The sequence below is a fragment of the Chionomys nivalis genome, chromosome 2 (assembly GCF_950005125.1).
Source record: "Chionomys nivalis chromosome 2, mChiNiv1.1, whole genome shotgun sequence".
Taxonomy (NCBI): Eukaryota; Metazoa; Chordata; class Mammalia; order Rodentia; family Cricetidae; genus Chionomys; species Chionomys nivalis.
The window spans coordinates 58,052,019-58,073,357 of NC_080087.1; the positions used below are offsets into that span (position 1 = coordinate 58,052,019).

Genomic DNA, 21,339 nt, shown 5'->3' on the forward strand with positions numbered 1-21,339 from the left:
ACAAGCATTCCATTGGGTTCCCTGGCTGCCAAGACGTGAGTGGGATCCAGTGGTGAGCCTGCCCGAGCTCATGAGCCGGCTGAGAACCAGCGCTTGCCCAGACAGAGTCTCTCACATCTGGAAGAGGTGCAAGTGCCTCAGAGGGCAGCCTTTGAAAGCTAGGATGTTCCTCTAAATGACCATGGGACTCATAGGCCCACAGATCCTCAAGGACAGTGAAGGAGTCAAGTCTCTCCTGAACATAGAAACTTCTAGAATGGGCTTGCAGGAGGAAGCTGTATCTCCTGCCACTGGGGAACCTAGAAGTAACAGCATGTTGATAAGCATTGCTATTCTGAAACAGTGTGAAATGGCTACTTTATATGAAAAAGAATGCTGGATTGGGAGTCAGGAGACCCTAAGGACTTAGAAGACACATGATCCAAGGGAACTATTTAACCTGCTTGAACTTCGTGCCTTTAATGACACCCAACACGCTATTTCTCAGAATTGCTCTAAAAGCTGCATTAAATAAAAGAATGAGGATGATGACCAAGGAGATGGCTCAGCAGGTGAAGTGTTTGCCGCGGGAGGATGGTGACCTACGTTTGCGCCCCAGAATCCACACAGGTGGAAAGAGAGAGCCAGCTTCACAAAGATGTCCTTTGACCCTTCCCCATCGCACACGCATCACACACATCATCACACACACAAACTTAATTTTTAAAAAATTCACTCAGCGAACACTAGAGTAGACCACTTTGCGAGCACAGGAAAAGCATTGCTTCCCTGCCCCGTCACAGCTTACAATATTCCAGAACACCTGCCACATGCACAACCTGACTCTGAAGGCCTGCTCAGCTCGCAGCTATCGCGAGAACTCACTAATCCTGTCCTGCCTAGCATGACATTCAGCCAAAGTCCTGCCCACCACATGGTTTAAGTTTCATTTTTTTTTCGGTAAATAGGGTTTTGTTGGAACACAGCCACACTCCTTGATGCATGCATCATCTAAGGTTGCATTCCTCCTAAGACAGCAATATCCTAGGTAGCTGTGAGAGACAGTGTGACCCACCAAGTCTACAGTCCTGCCAGGCTCTTCACAAGCAAGGTCTACTAGCCTGGCCCTAGTTTAGGAAATCAACAGTCGTCTCTTTGGACGAGTTTCTGCTTGGTGAGAGCTAGAAGGTGGAGAATATCCGGGGTCTCGTCGAGGCAGACAGGGCAGGGTAGAACAGACACAGAAAAGGAAAGACGTCCGTCCCTACACTTTGTTTTCCACAGATGAGTGCTTTGGAGTTCCACAGCAGACAGCAGAAAACCACTGGGGTTTGGTTACCCTGGCTTCTAATTCCTCAGAGTTCCTCCAGCTGCGACTTCCAAGGCTCAGTTTTTGGCCTCTCTCCTTTTGCATATTTATTTCCTGATTTGATGTGGAATTAGAGTTAAATAGAAGCTGTGTGCTTGAATCCCACGTGGCTGGCTCCACAGGAAACTTCAGGGCAGGTTCGCTGGCCTCACTCCTGCCTCGGCTGTGCTAATTTCTCAAGCCGTTTTCTTTGTTCAAATAAATCTTGGGGATGGATTTGTGTCTGGATACACACCTTCCTGTGCACAAATGATGTGCATGAAGACTCTAGTGCAGATTAGGGCTCAAAAAGAAAAGAAAGAAAAAGAGGCCCCCTGTTTGCTACCTGGCTCTCCTGTGGTGGCTATCCTAGGACACCCTCATCTCCCCAACTCCAGGAGGGAGGACTGTGAGCCCAGGCTAGAAATGAGGGACTGAAAGGAGCCGCACGGGCAGAACCTGTCCTCTTTCACAGTGCTGCTGAGGGATAAAGCCTGGATTGAAACCCAGGTTCTCTCAGGCTGAAGCCTGTGTTCCTGCTATGTTATCACACCCACTAATTAACACCCTTGAAGCCCTCATCTAAGCCACAGAATATTCATTCAGTTGGGAGCACTACATCTACAAAATTACCTACCCTTTTCTTGCCAAGTAGCCTACGCAAAATATGTCTTTGGTCCTCATAAACTCTGGTCCCTCTGTATCATTAAAACAATCAACCAAAGGAAAATAAGATCACCAATAAGGGAAATATTACATGATTCGCCAATTATGTCAGTAGTTAGCACTAACAATGACTTTAATAACAAATGAGTCTTAATTTAATAACATGACTAATTGCCTCTGTATGATAGATCAGTTTGACTTGTTAAAATATAGTAGGCCAATAAGACAATGTGGTCAAAGGCATGAAGGAATGCTTAAGACAATGTATAAATACACTGTAACTCAAGTTGAGGAATCTGTATTGAAAATGCCCTCACTGTTTATGGAAGCATAATCAAACATCTATCCTCTCAAATATGAACACGAGCATTAATGTTAGCACGTTACAATAAATACTACTATTATAACTCAGTATTTGTCAATGTTCAATCTGACACACACAAAAATAACTAGCAACAAAAATAAAGCATTCCAGCAAAATTCCACCATTTTACAGCAGGCCAGAGTTTTCCTGGGTATTTGCATGAACTACGTCTGGAAGCTACAGTGAACACCATCAGCTCCGCCCTCCACCACCAAGATTTAATGCACAGTCACCTAATTTTCTGGAAACATAAAACAACCGATTACATTTTCATGCAGTGGAACTCAGATTTCCGTCCTTGTAAGAGCTCAGAGACAGCTTTCCAGGAATTGGAGAGGATTCTGTGGAGACGATGCACAATACAACTGGCTTCTTGAATAGATTTAGAGGAAGGCACATGCAGGAACGTGTCTGCCACATGTCTTCTTCCAAAACTGTCCCTTTCCTCAGAAAACCCCACAGGCCTGGCCCTCCTTATGCGCCACCCTGTTCGGGCATGTGTACATTTTGCTAACCAGTCATTGTATATATCTTATTCTAAAGGAAAAAAAGAACCAAAGTAAGTGACTACTGAGAAGGAAAGTATCTTTTTCTGAGTCTGGTGGAGAAAAGGTCTGGAGTCAGTTGAACGCTACAGCCCAAGCGGAAACAGATAAGGAAATTTTGGGGATAATAGCAATAATACATTAAGCAATATGCGAACTAACACTTATCTATAATATTCATCAAGCCATCTTCATTTAAGTTGAGTTTTTAATAAACTAAGACAGCGAAAACGATTGCATACAGACTGTTGGGGTTGGGAATCCCAATAGTGCTTACCTGCTGGAGGCTTTATGAAAGGTGGTGGGATTAAAGGTACAATAATGGGCACATTGCCATGGTCCTTTGACCCTGCAGGTGAGTCACTGAGTCCATTCCCAGTGGCAAGGCCTGAATAGCCTGCGCTTATATTGTATGATGAAATAACACTGTCCTCCGGTAATTTTGGTTTTGGCAAGGAATTTTCTGTAAGAGAAAAAAATCATTCAATATAACCAAGAACTTATTCATTAGACTTAAATTTTTCTTCCTTATTTCTTTAAGTACATTGATTATGTAACAGAACAAAATTTCCCTTGCAAACCTTGAAGCAATTTCCCAGAACTCCACAATCCATCCTGAAGCTTTATAGTTTTGCTACCAGCAATTTCCAAAGGGCTTTTCTTTATAATTTGCTCCACTATGATAGTTAATATCCCAGCTGAATCTTCGTGATGAATTTTAGCACTGTAAAATCCCATAGAAAATGGAGAGGCAATTAACCTTTTCTACGAACAAAGGGATATATAGCAAGCATCACTCCCTGGCAATGGGGAAAGCCTAGAATGTATCCCAGAACAGTAGCTCTGTCCCGCTGCATTATAAATCTAAATGGTATAGTCAACTGAGCCAAACGATTACATCAAAATACAACAAAAACTACGATTGCACTGGGTATTGGTAATATCTATTAAAATTAACAAAAATGGAAATAAAATTTGCACACAGATATCTTTGTATCACACAGAGAAAGAGGGGAGGGAGGAGTGGGAGAGAAAGAGAAAACTTCAACCATAAGAAGACTCTTCCCATGTTCCCTAAAGACAGACGATCACCCAGGCAAAGGACTACTGAGGCTATTAGTTTATAGAATATAAGCGCAGGACTTGCATTTTTTCATTTACAGCAAAATTGATGATACTATCTTCATAACATGATGTGCACAATTTCATAGCAAGCTTAACATAGAATTTGTCATGAAGATTCAATTCCACATGCCTGCAGGACGGCTCATTTACAGTTCATTGGCATATAAGAAGAAGAGCACTTTCTTAAAGACGGGGGAATGAGATATTTGAACAGGTATTTTGCCAATAGATTTTGACGCAACATAAACACTGAGCCAACAGCCAGTGACAAAGAACAGTTAGTTGTACCCACATTTTACCGAAATTTCCTTACACGTCCTTCCTCTTTTATCTTATACACAGACTCGCTTTCCAAATTTAGGTTTCCTAATTCTGGAGTCACACAGGCTTCCCACTTAGGCTCGGCACTGCTGTCCACTCAGAATCCATGTAAATTCTGCTCTGCCATTACTCCGCAATTGTCAGGCGCTAGCTGGACTTTGATCTAACCATCTACAGCTTGTTCTGCTCTTTACCCTCTGCAAGAGCGTGGGGCAGCAAGAGAGGGAAGCCGACACAGAACGAAAATAAGGCTTCCTTTTAGAATTCCCATCCAAATGCAAGGAAAGGGCCTCACAAGACAGCAGCGAAACCCCCCCCCCCCCATCTGAACATATAAAACCTGGCATTGCACTTCTCAGAAAGCCCCAGCCCCCAGCACTGATGATGCATCAAAGGGACAATGGAGCTCCAAGTCAGCAAGCACCGTTTCTCTGACTTGCGGCAGGACTGCAGCCCTAAGGTCCTCGGTCCTGGCCTGTTTTCCCATTGCTGGAAGGACGCGGAGCTGGGTCTATTTTTGTTTTCTGTTGAGCTCTGGTGTTCTGTGGAACTCTGCTTACAGGAAAGCACAACTGGGAATACATCTAAAGCGACTCTTCTGGAACCTTCCCGCCCCCAGCTCCCTTTCACCCAAGGAATTTCTACACAACGTGAAGGGTATAGGTATGTAAAATATGTACACAAATCAGACATTTGCTGATAACACATCATGAAGAAATTATCTTAAAACAATTTCTGTATCATTGTACATGCAATTTTGCCATTTATGAAAGATGAAAGCAAATGTGTATATTAATGAGATGGATATACTTGTGTAATTTTACATAGGGAAGTAAATCTTGGCTGAACTGTCTGATACAATGTGATACAGAACATCATCAACATTTTCAGTGTTGATCTATATTTTGACTTGTAATCAATGTCAGGAACCCCACTGCACAGAATGCATAGGATAGAATGGCAGGGGCATGTTTACAGTCATTTTGGAAATTATTGGAAATTCTGTCCTAATCCCAACCCAAAATTCATTTAATGATTTTTTTTTTTTTAAAAAAATGCAATTCAAGTCAGTTAATGCAGATGACATTTTTAAAAAGCTAGAACCCTCATCCAGAAACAGACGGAAGCAGATGCAGAGATCCACAACTCACCACCAGGCTGAGCTCCCGGAGCACAATCAAAGAGAGGGAGGAGTGATAATAGGAACAGAGGGGTCAGGACCACGGTGGGGAAACCCACAGAATTAGCTGACCAGACCCAGTGGGAACTCACGGATTCAGACTAGCTAACAACTGGAGAATCTGCATAGGACCAAACTCGGCCCCCATCCTGCAGGTGACAATGGTGTGGTGTGGGCAGTATACGGAGTCACTGGCAGGGGGACCAGAATCTAACTCTCACCATGATCTGACTTTGTGGAGCCCGTTCTCTATGGAGAGATACCTTGCTCAGCCTAGGCACCGGGAGGGGAGACCTCGGTTCTGCCTCAGTGAGGTGATGAGACAGGCTTAGTTGACTTCCCAGGGGAGGCCTTACCCTCTCTGAGAAGCCTGTGGGGAGTGGGGTGGTAGGAGCGGGAGGAGAGGAGGGGAAACTGGGATTGGTATGTTAAAGTAAATACATTAATAAATATATTTTTAAAAAGCCAAATATTCCAAGACAATAAATCCAAAATTATACTAACTTGGCACTTAAATGCTGAGGAGTGACATTAGAAATATTAAGTCTTTGCTTTCCACAACTAATCAATGACATTTCTCCAAGAGCAGAACTTCATATGTATGGTAGGAACACTACAACTCACAACAGACAATACTCTTGCATCTGAACTAAGGTGTTTCAGGAGGCACCTGCTGTCGCTGTACGACATGACAGCCTGCACGGGGCAAAGCATTCGGGCTGTGTGTTCAAGGGCAAGGCCACGGAGAAGTCGCGTGATGCATCATATGCACGCGCCGCACTGCCAGCAACACCTCAGACGCGTTACACATTGATTTGCGTGAATTCGGGGCCACTATAGCTTCAAAAACCTTTTACCGTTGCCAAAGTTTGCACAACTCCCACGTTCAGTTCCTCGGTCCCATATGGGTCACAGCCCAGAGTGTGAGGAGCTGAGGTTTGAGCTGCGTGTGTGCATGGCAACCAAAGGAGACCCGCAGCAATTCCACTCTGGCGGGGGAGACAGTTCGTTCTCCTTTGCGTGAGCAAAGAGCCTTTACCTTTGAGAACAGAAATGTGCTGCCGGCTCTCCCCATCAGTAGGGTAGCTCCTGAACTCAATGTCTTCACCGTCTTTTAATTCAACTTTGTCATAGCCGTACCAGCCAAGAAGTTCATTCATGGTGTTCTCTGCAAAGTTCTGAAAGAGAAGCAGAAGCTGCTACTCAGTTCCGTAATCAATAATTATTTGAAAAGAATGTACAAGTTAAATTCTGTTAGCCGTATCCCATTTCATGCCAGCCCCACTTCCCCTGGAGGACTGTTCACTTTTCAATCATGTTCAAGGCTGTATTGCATTTAAATCGCAGAATGACTCATCCGGTTATGACAGGCCTTCAGACAGTGGCAATTTAAAGACAATAAAAAGGTACTTGTCCATTTCATCTAGGAAGAGGAAGTCGTTCTTTAGTGTGTTCTTCTGCAGTTTAAGTTCTGCAGGAATACAAAAATATTGAAAGGAAGCATGCAAAAGAAATAAGAAAAGATTTTGAAAATAAAAATGAGCTTTCGTAGTTCCAATTAATTTAAATTAGAATTGCTTTCTGACTCGGTGTTGCTACTTAACGTGCCCCTTACTGCAAATAAAACAGTCTCAACAAAAACATAATTTCTCAACTGTCAGTCAGTATCGTACCAAAAGAACTGACTAGATTTTCCTTTTGCCAAGGTATTTGTTAACTTGATGGATATTTTGTTTTACAGATTATGCTAGTGACAGATTCATTCTCTGGTCACTATGAATCAATCAGAATCAAAGGTCACTATGTCTTCTGATAAGTGACATAAAAATGCCAATGAACTTGAAGTCAGCTAGATTTTGGATAAAATTACTTTATCAACTATAAGCTAATAAGTGACTGTAAGAGGTCACTACTGTTATCAGAGATATCAAAGTTTGTAAACAGTGGGCATGGTTTACAGATTCAATACTTATGCCAAGTGACCGTGTCTATCAATTTATAAATTGCTAGATCCAGAAACAAAATGTGCATCTCTGTGCTACTGTTCTTTATACTTAAGCAGCTCTCAAGCAAGCACAAGCCTTCTACACTGAACTAGGATAACTATATATCCTAATTCTTTGTAGCTCAAAGAACCTTGTATTACTCTTCTTAGATACCGTCATTTCTGAATTCCACTGGGGAATATAATTTATATACCAAAGTGAAGCACCAAGGCTGAGCCTGAGTGTGGGAACCCTCAACATGTGTTTCAGGTTTTCCTAAATGCTCTGACTTCAGATCTCAGAAGGGTTCCATAAAAGATATTACAGTGTTGAGCCCACAGAAATAAACCTGGCATTTCAAACCACCCACGGGATGCTACATTTTCCCCCTTAGTACCCACTTAAGTTCTAAGATCCAACTATGATGCTTTAGTACACCAGCAATTAAAAGAAAATAGCCAGATTGATTTAGTGCCACCATCCTCTTGGCTAAGAGACAGCCATATCAAACTTTAGTGGGGCATTTACTCTCTCTGATGGATGGCCATGTCCACATGAAATAGACATTCTTCCCATGAGCGCACAAAGGTGATATACTCGCTATGAATACTAAGCGTAGCAGCTCCAGGAATACCACTGAGGAAAACTGGGCTAAGTGCTGTTCCATTTAATCAAAGGAGATTCCTTTAATGAGATGCTGCTCTTCCCTAAGACCCGTTTCTTTAACTAACCCCAAAATGACAGTATCTTAGCACACACACACCCAGGTCCTCCACCAGAGGTCTGGCAGCAGAAATCTCCGAGGCTGATTCTTGCCTTGCATCAAAATCTGTCCCCAACAGTATTAAAAGCCAGGCTCAAGCAATCCTGTTGGGCTGTTTGCTGCTTGCCCCAGTCTCTAGGAGAACTGTGCCAGGAAGACAGATGTTCTTCTGCGTAGTCACGCCCAGCTACTACATCTGGTTTGGTACACCCTTTCCTAGTTCAGTCTGAAGGCTCATGGTACCCTACTTGCAAGACACTACTTTCTCTACTGTTTCTACGTTCTGAAGTCACACAAAGGCTACAGATGCATAATTCATGCATCAACCTCCCAGCTGAGGAGATAGATTTGTTTGTTTTAGTCCAGCTGCAAATCCATTCATTCATCCTTCCAGAGCCAATCTGAGGGATCCATGCAGAATTTTCAGACATCAGATAAAAACTGAAACCTCAACTGAATTATTGACACCAAAGTCATATTATTTGGACATTTTAACAAAAACAAAAACTCAGTTTTATTTATGTTTTCTGTTGAAAACTCAGAGCTATCATGAAACAGTCAATATGAATTTGATCTATTCCATGATTTTCGAGTTACTATAAATGTCAGGGAAGTAACTACAAAAGGTTCCTTTTCTTGTCACTGAAAATGAAAATAAATGCCAAATTGTTCTGATATATGAGTGCAGGGGCAGGAAACAAGAGGCGTATAGGAGCTCAAGTGATAAATCTCAGACCGTTTGAGAAGGAAGGAACACAGTGAAAAAGAGAAATTGAATATACATACATGAACACACACATATACAAACATACATACATGCATACATACATACATACATACATACATAAGAAAAAGAGGCTAGAGAAATGCCTCAGCAGTTAAGAGCACTGGCTGCTCTTCCAGAGGATTCAGGTTCAATACCCAGCACCCACAAAGCCACTCACAACTGTCAATATCCGAATGTTCTCTTCTGACCCCTATGGGTCCTGCATACACATGGGACACAGACATACATGCAGGCAAAACACTCATTCACATAAATCTAAATAATAAAATTAAAACCAAAAAGAGATAGACTATAAACTCTCCCATACCCACTATTGAGTTAAGACGCCAAATATCCTCAAGGCATAAAACATTTAATAGCCCAAGTTTCTAGATGGAGTGTAGTATGCTAAACAGCACATGGACTCATTACATTGCAAACCAAAGTAAAGGAAAGCGATTTTTGCCATTGTCACCTAACACTCCAGGTGATATAAATTATGAAACGTTTTCGGCCTAGACATGTTTTCAACCCTTTCTTACACAGAATTCCAATAACTCTTGCTTCAGCTGTAAATAAACAAACAAAAAAACAGGGTTTCTCTGTGAAGTTCTGACTGGCATGGGCCTTACTGTGTAGACCAGGTTAACCTCAAACTCACAGAGATCTGCCACTGAGTGCTAAGATTAAAGTCCCACCTCGCTTCACGGTCCAGCGTTCTTACAGTATTATTCTTTAAAAAGCAATTTTTAATTTAAAAAGTAGTCCTTTCTTAAGTTGTTTCTTGCTTGTTTGTTTAAAGGGAGATGGGCAAGAAGGAAGCAAAGGCAACAAAACTTCTTGATAAGAGGAGATAGGTGCTGCTGTACTGGGGCAGGGAGAAGTACAATGCACTTCCTCAACCCTTCAAGCAACATTTCTCCTGAAGACCTAAGGCAGGAAATGTCTCCACAGTAAGAGTTCCCACTGCTCCTTCAAAGGACCCAAGCTCAAATCCCAGCATCTACATAGCAACCAGAAACCATCGGTTGCACCAATGCCTGGGACTCGGACGCCCTCTTCTGGCCTCCAAAGGTACCAGGCACACACGTGGCGCACAGACATACATGTATGCAAAACAGTCTTACACATAGAATAAATTTGCTTTAGAAGTCCCTCCTAGCTTTAGAATGATATAAAATCAAGGAACTTCTACTTATGTGAAAAAACAAGGCAGTTTCTGCAAATAAATCCCAGAACGATGGTGAGCACACAAGCATGAACTCTCCTGAGCAGTCGTTATTTCAAATACTTTATCGTTGCTCTCAGGAACCACCAAAATGTGCCAAAACTGCAATATTTTGGCAACTGAATTATATTCTGCAGACTGTTTTCTTGTCTTTGGAAGAGACACAAAAATCCTCTCTCATACTATGTGGTCCAATTTGAGTTTGGAAAATAGGTCACTAAAATTAAAATGCTAATTTCCAAGTCTTAGAGCACTTTGCGGTGTTTCCACGTCATTTACGTCTGTGTTCCTTCCGACGGGCCTGCACGCTGGGTGCTTAGTTTCCACAATAAATTCCTGGTGAACTGAAGTGAAATCGTTATTTGACGACAGAAAATCGGAGCATAGAAGATCATGGAGCATCGAACCGAAACAGAGGTCTTCCCATTCTTTTTTCTCTAACTTAATTTTTCTTAATTTCAGATGTGAGAACTATATTTACACCATTTCCACCTCTCTCTCTTCCCCCTCCAACTATTCCAGTGCCCCCAAACTCCTTCTCAAATGTATTATTGTTACATATATAAACATACATAAATACATGCACGCACACATCACTGGGTCCATTTTGCTATTGTGCATATGTCACTGGATTGGATAATATCAGAGGACTTATCTCTGGAGAAGACTGCTTCTCCCCATCTCAGCAGCCATTAACTGCAGGTAGCTCTTCACTTAGGGGTGGGGCCTTGTTCCTGGTGATGTCATTATGCAAGTCTTGTTTAGGCATCCACATTGTTGAGACCAATCTTTTGATTCATTTATTTATTTGTTCGTTTATTTACTTATTTATTTTGGTTTTTTGAGACAGGGTTTCTCTGTGTAACAGTCCTGGTTGTCCTAGAACTCACTTTGTAGACCAGACTAGCCTCAAACTCACTGAGATCTGCCTGCCTCTGCCTCCCAAGTACTGGGATCAAAGTCGGCACCACCACCGCCCAGCCCTAATCTTCTGATTCTTATGCCAAGCTTAATTCTACTATAGATTCAGTGGCAAAGGAGTCAATTTACCTCCTGGGTCAATCAAGACCTTACAAAGAAATCGTACCATGGAATGTCAGTGTTATCAAGTGATTCCCAACCAGAATGTGTCTGCCTCTGTTGAAATTTTGCTTGCATTGGAGTGGATTGTTGGCCTCTACTCTCCTTAATTAGCTGTATTGTTGGAGATGGGATGTTCAAAATTCACAGCTAAAACTGAATTTTCTCCTTGTGCAACTTTTGACATCACATGTGGCTGAGTGCTTTGTCTTTCCAATAACCACCCCATCTCTTTCTTATGCTCTCTGATTTCCCTTCCTTATCTCTGGGGCTCTGAGGAAAAGATCACAGTCCTATCACTTAGTCGGAAGGCAGCTCTCATAGAGTTAAATAACAGCTAGGCCATAGATATGTAGGAAGAAATTTCCCTGTTTCTTCATTCCTTTTTTGTCTTTCTTTTATTCATGGTGTGTGTGTGTACTCGTCCATACACATGCACCTGTATGTAAGTGCATGCACACGTATGTTTGGAGAACAGGAGGAAGCTGGAGTGCCCTCAATTGATTCTCCACAAGGTTTCTTTTGAGATAGGTTCTCTGACTAAACCTGGAGATCACCAATTCGATTAGATTTGGCACCTGTAAAACCCAGTGAGTCCTATTTCTGCCCCTGAGGCTCTTCAGAGCTGAGGTTACAGGCATGCATGCTGCACCTGCAGTTTTATTTGGGTTCTGGGAATCTGAATTCAGGTTCTAAGACTTGCAGTTTTACACACTAAGACATTTCTCCAGCTGCTCTTTACACCTCCCAAGCTCTTTTGATACTAGCAAACTCTGTGTGTGTACGCGTGCATGTGTGCAATTCTTGTTGAATCTTAATTCCAATGACATTTCTTTGACACTCTCATTCAGCTAGAAGTCTTAAACAAATGTCAAAGTTCAGGGCTAGAATTGCAGCTCAGTGGGTAGATGCTCCCCTCCCATGCACAAAGCCCTGAGTTGGGTCCCCAGCACTGCATAAACTGGATATTGTGGCACATGCCTATAATCCCAGCACTGTAGAGGATCAGAAACTCAAGGCCAACCTCTGCTACATAATGAGGTTGAGGTAGTCTAGGCTACGTGAAACCCTGTTTCCATTTTCTTCAAAGATAATGACAACACTAGTGAGCACTCTCATACTTTTAAACAGAACTGTAATTCCTACAACTTTTAGAAAGGGTAATTTGACTTCATAAGTTAAAAGCCTTAAATATTTAAATACCACTTGACTTGGTAATTTTATTTGTATTGATTTTAGCAACTAGTCCAAGAAAATAGGTACAAAAAAGATTTATGTTCAGGAATACTTATCTCAGTGTTGTTTTCTTAGGAAAAAAAACCTACATGCCAAACAATTAGAAACTGGCTAAATAAATTTCAGTTTAATCATACAATAGGATACATTTTGCCACTAAAATATACACAGTAGATAAATTTTAGTGACTTGAAAAGCTATTAACAATATACTAATTTTTAAAAGAGAACTGATTTTTAAAAAAATACACACATAGAAAAGAGCATAAAATATATGATGCTCATAGTAATTATTCTAGTGGGAAAACTAAAGCTTTGTTTTACTTTCTATTCCTTGTCTAATATTTATTTTATTACTTTTATATTTATGGGGTGTGTGCCTGTGTGTGTGTGTGTATACATGTGTGTGCAGGTGCCTGTGGAGGCCAGAAGAGGGCATCAGATATTCTGAAGCTGTAGTTCCAAGCAGTTGTGAGCCACCCAACATGAATGCTTCAAAGCAAACTTAGTTCTCTGTGAGAACAATGTGTTCTCCTAGCAGCTAACCATCTCTCCAGCCCCATTCTCTGGCCATTTCTAGTGCTCATTCTACTACTTCTGTCATGACTCTGTGCTGCTTTATAAAAATAAAAAGCTAACTTTAATTAAAAATTAATTAACATTTAGTCTCACTCATAGGCAACTGTATCAGTCATCTCCACAGTTTAAATGATAGTAAAAAAGAATCTGTCAGTCACATTACTTCACTTCACAACATTCTGGCATGTATTACCAAAAAGGCAGAGCACTTGGGAGATACTTTCAAAGGAAAAGGAAACTCCAAACCCTGAACAATCACAAGCGGGCGAAGAGAGGTCTGGGGAAGGGAGGTGCTGGGACTCTCCACTAGGGCTGGTTTTGGATAACAACATGATAATCAGCTTTGGAAAGTATTTTCTCTGCCTTGCTATGTCCATAAGTGTTCCACCTGACTTCTGGGGTCCACGCTCAAAGCCTCACGGGCTTACTAAGACAGAGAGATAAGGGAAGGGAGAGAAGCAGGGACCTTGCTCTATTCCAGAGTGAAGTAAGAATGAACTTGCTTAGAGCACTTTCAGCATAGGCCCAGAGCTGAGTCTAAGTTGTCTCTCGTAACACAGACCCAGTGGACTAGTTTTATTTTATGGTTATACTAAGAAAAAGGTCAGGGAATGGAATTTAGATAGAGCAGACGAGATGTGTAAAGAGCCCCTCGCCGATTACAAAGTGCTTTCATATTTATAGTCCCACTGGGTCAGATGACATAAGAAAGACTCCCACTGATGAGGGATTAGGTGGCCATCACCAGGCACAAACTAGTAAAGCGTGGTCTGATTAGCACTTGAGGTATGGATTTCCTACCCTGAGCTCTCCCTGTTGGGTCTGGCTGCAGCTTCCGAGCTTCAGGTCCTGTAGAGACAATCACTGTGCTCTATTTTGGGCCACTTTGCAGCATCGTCATCACCCATCTCCATGCTGACCTTAATGCAAGGGATGCATCACAACGCAGAGAGCCGCCGAGAACAGCTGAGGACGGTCTTACTCTTCTGCTGATACATTCCAAACCCGATGGCTATCCAGTTGTCATAGGAAACCCAAACCATGTGCTGCCACACATGAAATCTGTGTTTTTCCATGAGATGGGCGGCAAACCATCACGTGCCCCATTTTACTTTACTGCCAAGATATCAACTGCCCTAAAAGGGTCAAAGGAATGCTGTGAAACTGTGGATACTGGCCCTCCCTGGCACAGCGGCAGGCATGGCAGGTGTACAGCTGCATGCAGCTGTGTCTTATCACAGCTGCAAAAGTAGCCTTTAAAAAAAAATCACCAAAATTTGTTGCATCATTTCCCTGCCTGTGCCGGACAGAGTCACTGGCCTTCACTCAGTACCTCGTTCCCCAGGCTTTCGCTTAGATGAGAGAGACTAATGACCGTCTGTCTGTCTACAGCCCCTAAAATAAACATCCAGCAGACCTTGTTCACGTGAGCTTCCATGCCTACGTGTTTCAACTGGCACTATTTTTAAAAAGGGATCTATTTTCCCCCTCCTTTTACACCGTAATATACCTTCTCTTTCTGGGAAATAGTCAACGATTTCATTAGAAAGAGCAAGTGTGGCAGGCATGTCAGCCCCAAAGAGGAAGTTTTAGCCAGCAGGAGTGCTATTTATGATTCACCTTCTCGTTTTTCTGTTCTAACATTTTCTTTTCCAGAAAGAAGTGTAAAGCCTCAATAAGTCAAATGGACATTTCCTCAGGCGTCAAGATCTAAAGAGTCTGGCCTTTCTCTGGGATCTCCGTTTAGAGAGTCTCTCATGCTCACTAATATTTACTCTTCGTGGAGGCTCTGTTTTTGACTTTCCTTAAAATTCTGTTACCTCTTGGTTCCTATAAGTCTGTCTTTCACACAAGAAAAGCAGGGCTTGGCTCCTTGGAGCAGGGCTTGGCAAGCGCAGAGGCAGGAAACACAGAAGGGAACGAGTTTGTCAGACTCATTTTCTTCTATTTCAAATGTTTATTTCAGATTTGGGAGGAAGTGGAGTGGTTCCTTTCCATTTCCTAGTATTTGGAACCTACAAGTTGTATAAGGCTTGGAGAAGGGCATTCGACTCTCCACCGTACTCGACAGGTCACCCATGGAGACTCTTCTAGAAGCCCCCATCCTCCCAGAGCAGAGCACTTAGCTCTCTGAGCCCTTGTTGCACCCATCAGGAGATGGCTGCTGCCTGGATCCCTGAGATGGGCAAGTGAGAGCAAAGTCAAAGGCTCAGAAAACATCCCCACTTTGTTGAGCCCCAGAGGCTGGGGCCAAGCCTAACTTATCTGCGTAGGGGCTCAGCCCATCCACAAAGCACACCTGAGGTTCCTGCTCAGCCAGATAGATGCCTGAAGGGCTTGTGTGGGTTCTGGTCCCAAGCCCGGTTCTAAGTTCCTAGGGCATTCTGTAACGGACACTACAACAGTGTTTCCGAGCGAAGACTTAAGATTGCATGCCTTGGCCCCAAGTTCATGTCAGCCTTCAGCACACAGGCTTTTCCAACCCATACTCTCATTTCTCTCCTTTTCTTCTTTAACATCCAAGTTATTCAGCTCATCAGTTCTGCACCTTGTTTTACTGTCCCTGCGGTCAACAGAGGCCATTTCTAAAGCCTCACAGAGACCATCAGAGAACAAACTAGGCAATCCCTAAGGAAAGTTTCCTGCTAATACTAACAGATGTGCACACCTCGGGCTGTGAGAAGCAGGATCAAGGTATAATTTTAGGCACAAATTAGCTATTGACGCTATTTGTGGGCAAAAACCTTCAGCAAGGGTGAGACCTTGTGACATTTTACACAAATGATCCTGTAGTTGAGTACTTGATAAAGAAACCAAACATTGTAAGTGAGGGAATAATGGGTTGTTTAAGAGGTTTCCAGGCCAGAGCGCCTAATCTGATCACATTAGTTTTGTCAAAGAGTTTTAAAAAGAAAAAATTTGACTAATTATCTCTACTTACAGTTTAGAATGTTTTGTGCTATTGTTTGGGACCTACTAATCACAATTCAATGAGATTTATGTGCACAAATACATGTCTTGATCACAGAAAGTTTAGGTATATATTCATTAATACATAGCTTTTATATTCAATCGACCATGTTCTAGAAGATACAACACTCCTAAGCTAATTAATTCTTCCATATGCTGGAATCCCTCCATCCTGACTTCCATGTATTGTAACACATGTGGATTGACAATATATCAGGGTCTCATTGACTTAGATAGAGTCCCCATAGTCATTTTGGCCTTCACTAGTTAATAAGGAATACGAATTGTCAGCACAGCATTCAATTTTTCTTTAAGTCAGGAAAAAGAAGGATGAAAAGAAGAAAAGATAAAGAAACATCATGACGCTCACAATAGGATACGCATTGCTGCTGGGAAGATATTTCCCCTGAAGGACATCACAGCCAAGCTATGCCAAGTCGTGTACTTTTCACACACGAAATTATATTGTATCAAATTTAAATTTGTTACAACTGCCATACCCATTAAAGCAGTGATAACGAAAATGCAACTCGATATCTGATCTAGTGAGACAGCAACCAACATTAGCTCCCCGCCACATGAAGACACCTCCACTGCCATTGCTGGTGTCAGCTAAACCCCAGCCAGTTTGTCGTCTCCAGCCATTTTTTAACTACCGTGTGATTGTCATGCTTAGGAAATCTTGAAGAAAGTCTCTGGGTGAGGCAGTTCTGTTGGCCATTCTCATCACCCCCATTTGCCGCAGTTAAAATAGACACTTGTACCCAGTGTCCTTTCTATTGCCCAGAGGAGAGAACAAATCTCATACACACCAGTCCCTTTTCTTTCAGCTCACAGAGAAGCAACTCAATCCAGGCGGTGTTGAAACCTGAGTAGGTCACTGTACACCACGATAAAATTCCCTAATCCCCGGGCCAAATCTCCCCAAGGGGGGCCTCCTCCTGATCCTCCACTTCCCAGGCTGACTTTTCCATTCCTCTCTCCTCTTTCCCCTTTCATTTCCCCTACCTTCAAGCCTTGATATGCGATCCGAGGTGGGAGCTCAGGTTTCCGTTTTTACAGCTTAGGCCCCGCTAGCTGTATACATTCCTTTCTCTCTGCTGGGCAGTGATTACTTACCAGGGCTTAGTTTACACTGGTCCAGATGAAAGCCCTTCAGATGAAGGCAAATACAGCCAAGCTGCCCCAGCGGCACTGATATGAAGCTGTACAAGGCTACATTGTGTTCTCGATGACATTTGGTTGCACACATTTTTATACAGGGCAACCAACTTGTTATGTTACCCTACACTTCAGCTCAGGAAGCTGAAGGGATAATAATACCATGAGGAATAGGGAGGGGCTTTGTTGGTGTGGTGATTAATATTAAAATCAGAAAAAAATATTAATGAGTTCAAAATAACTCGGTGACTTTGAGAATCTACTTTTTAAGTAAGGATATTTGGGGGTTTTGTTGATGATGTTATATTAGAAGAATGCTTATAAAACCACTAGACACCCTGGAATGGTATACATGGACATGACTGAATGTTGCCAGGGTCTTTCATATTGTTCCAAACTAGAGGGAAAAATGCCAGAATTGAATCATGTGTTGCTTTAAAAAAAAAAGAAAAAGAAAAGAAATAAAAAGGAAATAAAACTTCTCATTTAATGCTACAGATTCAAACAAGGATTAAGACTCCAAATAGTAGAAGCAGTCTGGAGAAAAAAAATAACATTTTAAAAAGAGGAAATTCTGTGCGTCCAGGCTAATCCCACACTCAGTCTTGCAGCCTGGGCTGAAAACTGTGTAATTTTCCCCCTTCACACAATGTTGTTTTTGTTTCTTCCTCACTAGTTCAGACAAACATCTGTTATACTGTAGAAGGACAACTATCTCCCAAACCACTGAGTGCGCCTGCAGCCAAAGCCAACAGCACCAGCCCCAAGCACTGAGCACAGTCAGCCTTTATATCCAGCCGGGATAACGTTTCACATGTTTTGATTAAAATTAGCTAATTTGTAATTCTAGAACCTATGAAACTTAAAAGCTGCCATCCGTATAGAGGGCATTAGGCAGCATTTGAAAGGGCCAGAGCTATCTGTGACTTCCTAGTGGCCTTCTCTTGTCGGGCCCCACGGAAAGTAATGTAGAAACACAGGACAAGCGGGAAGGGCCAGAACTGCAGGGCACACTGCCTCATGGAGAAGAGAAAACAACTTTTATTTCTTTCTTCCTTCCTTCCTTCCTCCTTCCTTCTTTCTTCTCTTCTCTTCTCTCTCTCTCTCTCTCTCTCTCTCTCTCTCTCTCTCTCTCTCTCTCTCTCTCTCTCTCTTTCTCTCTCTCTCTCCCCCTTCCTTCCTTTCACTGCCTATCATTGGAATCAATGGTGGTTTCTGTTACAGGGGATGGTACTAATTTTCAAAGCAAAGCTTTACTTTTCCAGACGGATACCTCCTTCTTCCAGACATAAATTCTTCACCCCCCGAAATAACAGCCTTACTTCCAAAACGCGGAATACTGGTGAGACTTCCGAGAGAGGGGTAAAGCGACGGACAGACACCTAGTTACACAAACAGCATAAGCTGTGTTTGCCCTTTCTGAGCATGGGCTTCACCAAGGCACTCTCCCTAAATAAGCTTGTTATAACCAAGAAGACGCCGAAACGCAGTAACAGTGAATTAGTCCCATACCATTTTTAACCAGTTTGCCTTTCAAATACAAACGTAAGCAAAAATGACCAAGTCACCTGACTGTATTGAGGATTCTGTGCCGAAGTGGAGAACACCAAGAAACGCAAAAAGCAAGCCTTATACTTTTTTTTTGTTAAGTCATAGAAACAAAACTATATACATAAAGGGATTTTTTTTTTAAATTGTGAAGTTCGTCAAATCCACACAAAATAAAAATCCTCGCCCAGGCAAAACGCACAACTTTGAGGAAGATAAAGAAGTGGGATGAAGAGGGGTCCAAGCTGAACGATGTTCTCGGGCTTCAGCGCGAACAGCTGGAGCGCCAGGAGGCTGCGCTCGCCACCTCTGGAGCACCGCTGGCCTGGCAGGGAGCCCGGCCTCGTAGAGAGGACTCTGGGCTGGCCTTCGTGAACAATGGGCAGGCGGCTGTGAAGGCCGCCCCTCAGACAGCTGGCTTTCAGCCGGGCTTGCCCGATCTGCTAACTGGAAAGTGAGGCGTGCAGAGGCGAGCTGGAGACCCAGGGCAGCGGCGGAGACGAGCGGCCGGGGGCGGCAGAAGCGAGCCCGCTGGCTGTACCGTCGCTGACCCGCGCCGCTCCGGCCCAAGCCTCGAGCACTGACAGCTACACGGCCGCAACTGGCGAGCTGGAGCAAAGAGAGATCATCGAGCTTGGGGACGAACTGGGAAGAGGGGTGGAATCCAGGTATCCCAGTGCCCCGTCTCGGCAGCTCTTAACTTTGGAGGGGTCCTGAGGCTCATTTCCGAAAAGGAAAGAAAGACTACACCGACCATTTCGAAAGCCACTGCGCCATGCCCACTCGCCAATGGGGTCCGGTACCCTCGCCCTGAAACATCTGCACTAATCTAGGGTTTGTGAGGTTAAATAGTATATGTTCCCCCGCCCCCATCAAATCTGTGGTTGGCAGATTTCGGGGATGCAGCCCGTGAGTTGGCCTCGGTTTTGCACCTGGAGGAGGAGCTGAGGCGTCCCGGGGACCCGATAGAAACTGACAAGCGCGCCCCTGTCGCCCCACCACCACCACCACCAAGCCTACACAGCCCGAAGGGAACGGACGGAAGAAAGAGCTCGGTCTCCCCGGCCGCGTAGTCCTAAAATACCTTCATCTCCTCGTTGATCTCCCTCTTCACGGGGTGAGCCGGTTTCCGGCTCCTTTTATTTTCCGGAGGTCTCCCTTCTTTCTCCATTTCTGCCATGTTTTTGTGTCTGGTTTCTGTGGAGATGAAATGGCTGCTGCCGCCGCCGGCGGTGGTGGTGGTGGCGTTAGCGGTGGCGGTGGCAGAGGTGGAGGTGGTGCTGATGGTGGCAACGCTGGCGGAGGTAGCGGTGCTGGCGGGTCCGGGGCTGGGAGGGGGGAGGCAGGCGAGGGAGGAGCGGGGGTCTCTTCTAGCGGCGGAGACCGTCAGTGGCCGTCACGGGGAAGGGTAGCCCGGGGAGTCTCGGGGATGCCGCCGCCGCCGCTCCTGCCGCCGCCGCCGCCGCTCCTGCTGCCGCCGCTACCGGTGCCGCCTCCGCCGCTCCCGCTCCCGCCGCCGCCGGGCTGCATCCTCGGGGCCCCACGGAGTCGTCAGCCATCTTCCTGAGCTCTGTCCGTCCGCATGGGCGAGAGGAGCGCCGGCTACGGCGGAGACAGCTGCTCTGGGCGTGCGTGCGTGGATATGTGTGTGCGCCCGGGAGAGCGCGCCAGCCCCGGCGCCCTGCGCCTCCCGCGAGCCGAGCCGCGGGCGGAGGGAGGGACCGCGCGGGGAGGGGTCCGAGGGAGGGGAGGATGGGGGGGAGTACTAGGCCAGCCCCCCGCTCTCGAGCGGGCGTGGCTTCCCGGTCGCTGTAGACGCCGCTGCTGCGCCTCTTCGGGGGCTGCTGGCGGCCGCCTGCTCCTGGGCGCCGGGCACCAGCACTCCTCGTAGCCGTCGCCTCCCCGCGACAATCCCTGCGCGGCAGCGACTGGCAGACCCCCTACCTGCTCCTGAACTCCGTGACGTGGGCTCCCGTGGGCTCAGAGTTGGCTTCAGAGTCTGACCTAGAGGCCGCTAAGGCAAAACGTACTGGGGTGAAGGGTGGAGATTGAACAGTGGAAGGGAGCAGAGACCCGAAAACAGAGCGAACACTCTGCCCCGGGGTTGCAGCGCCGAGTAGCCGAGTGAAACACAGACCGGACCCACCGCTCAGACTCGAGTGTCCTGCTCCGGGGGCCACGGCAGACTGCGTGGAGGCTGGATATTCCTTAGAGGGGTCCCCAGCGCGGCGCGCCCTCAGACTGTTTGCCAGGAAGCTTTCGCCTTCCTGAGAACGACTTAGAAGTAGGACAACTCAACCTTCAACCTCCCTGATTTCTTTCTTTCTCGTTCTCTCTCCCTTCCCCCTCGGCCCCACGCGCACTCTTAGGCACTGTTACAAAGTAGCATCTTTACCCGGTGACCCCGCGTGCACCCTCATCGTGCCCTGAGCTTTAATAGAAAGGGTTGGGCTTAGTGGGTACTGCTGTGTGCCCAGGATCCCGCGCAGGAACCCT

The 21,339-nt window shown here is 44.7% G+C and overlaps 1 protein-coding gene and 1 pseudogene across 2 annotated transcripts in view; one reads left to right on the plus strand and one right to left on the minus strand.

Annotated features, from left to right (window-relative positions):
* Positions 1 to 20,544, minus strand: part of Sobp (sine oculis binding protein homolog) — a 168,928-nt gene extending 148,384 nt beyond the window's left edge. For both annotated transcript variants that reach the window (XM_057762050.1, XM_057762049.1), the window contains exons 1-3: positions 19,928 to 20,544; positions 6,568 to 6,706; positions 3,180 to 3,365 (exon numbers count right to left, since the gene is read on the minus strand). In XM_057762050.1, coding sequence (XP_057618033.1) covers positions 3,180 to 3,365; positions 6,568 to 6,706; positions 19,928 to 20,023 — 421 coding nt within the window. In that variant the 5' untranslated portion in view covers positions 20,024 to 20,544. The remainder of the gene's footprint in view (positions 1 to 3,179; positions 3,366 to 6,567; positions 6,707 to 19,927) is intronic.
* On the plus strand, positions 20,426 to 21,125 carry LOC130867718 (uncharacterized; annotated as a pseudogene).
* The last annotated feature ends 214 nt before the right edge of the window (positions 21,126 to 21,339 follow it).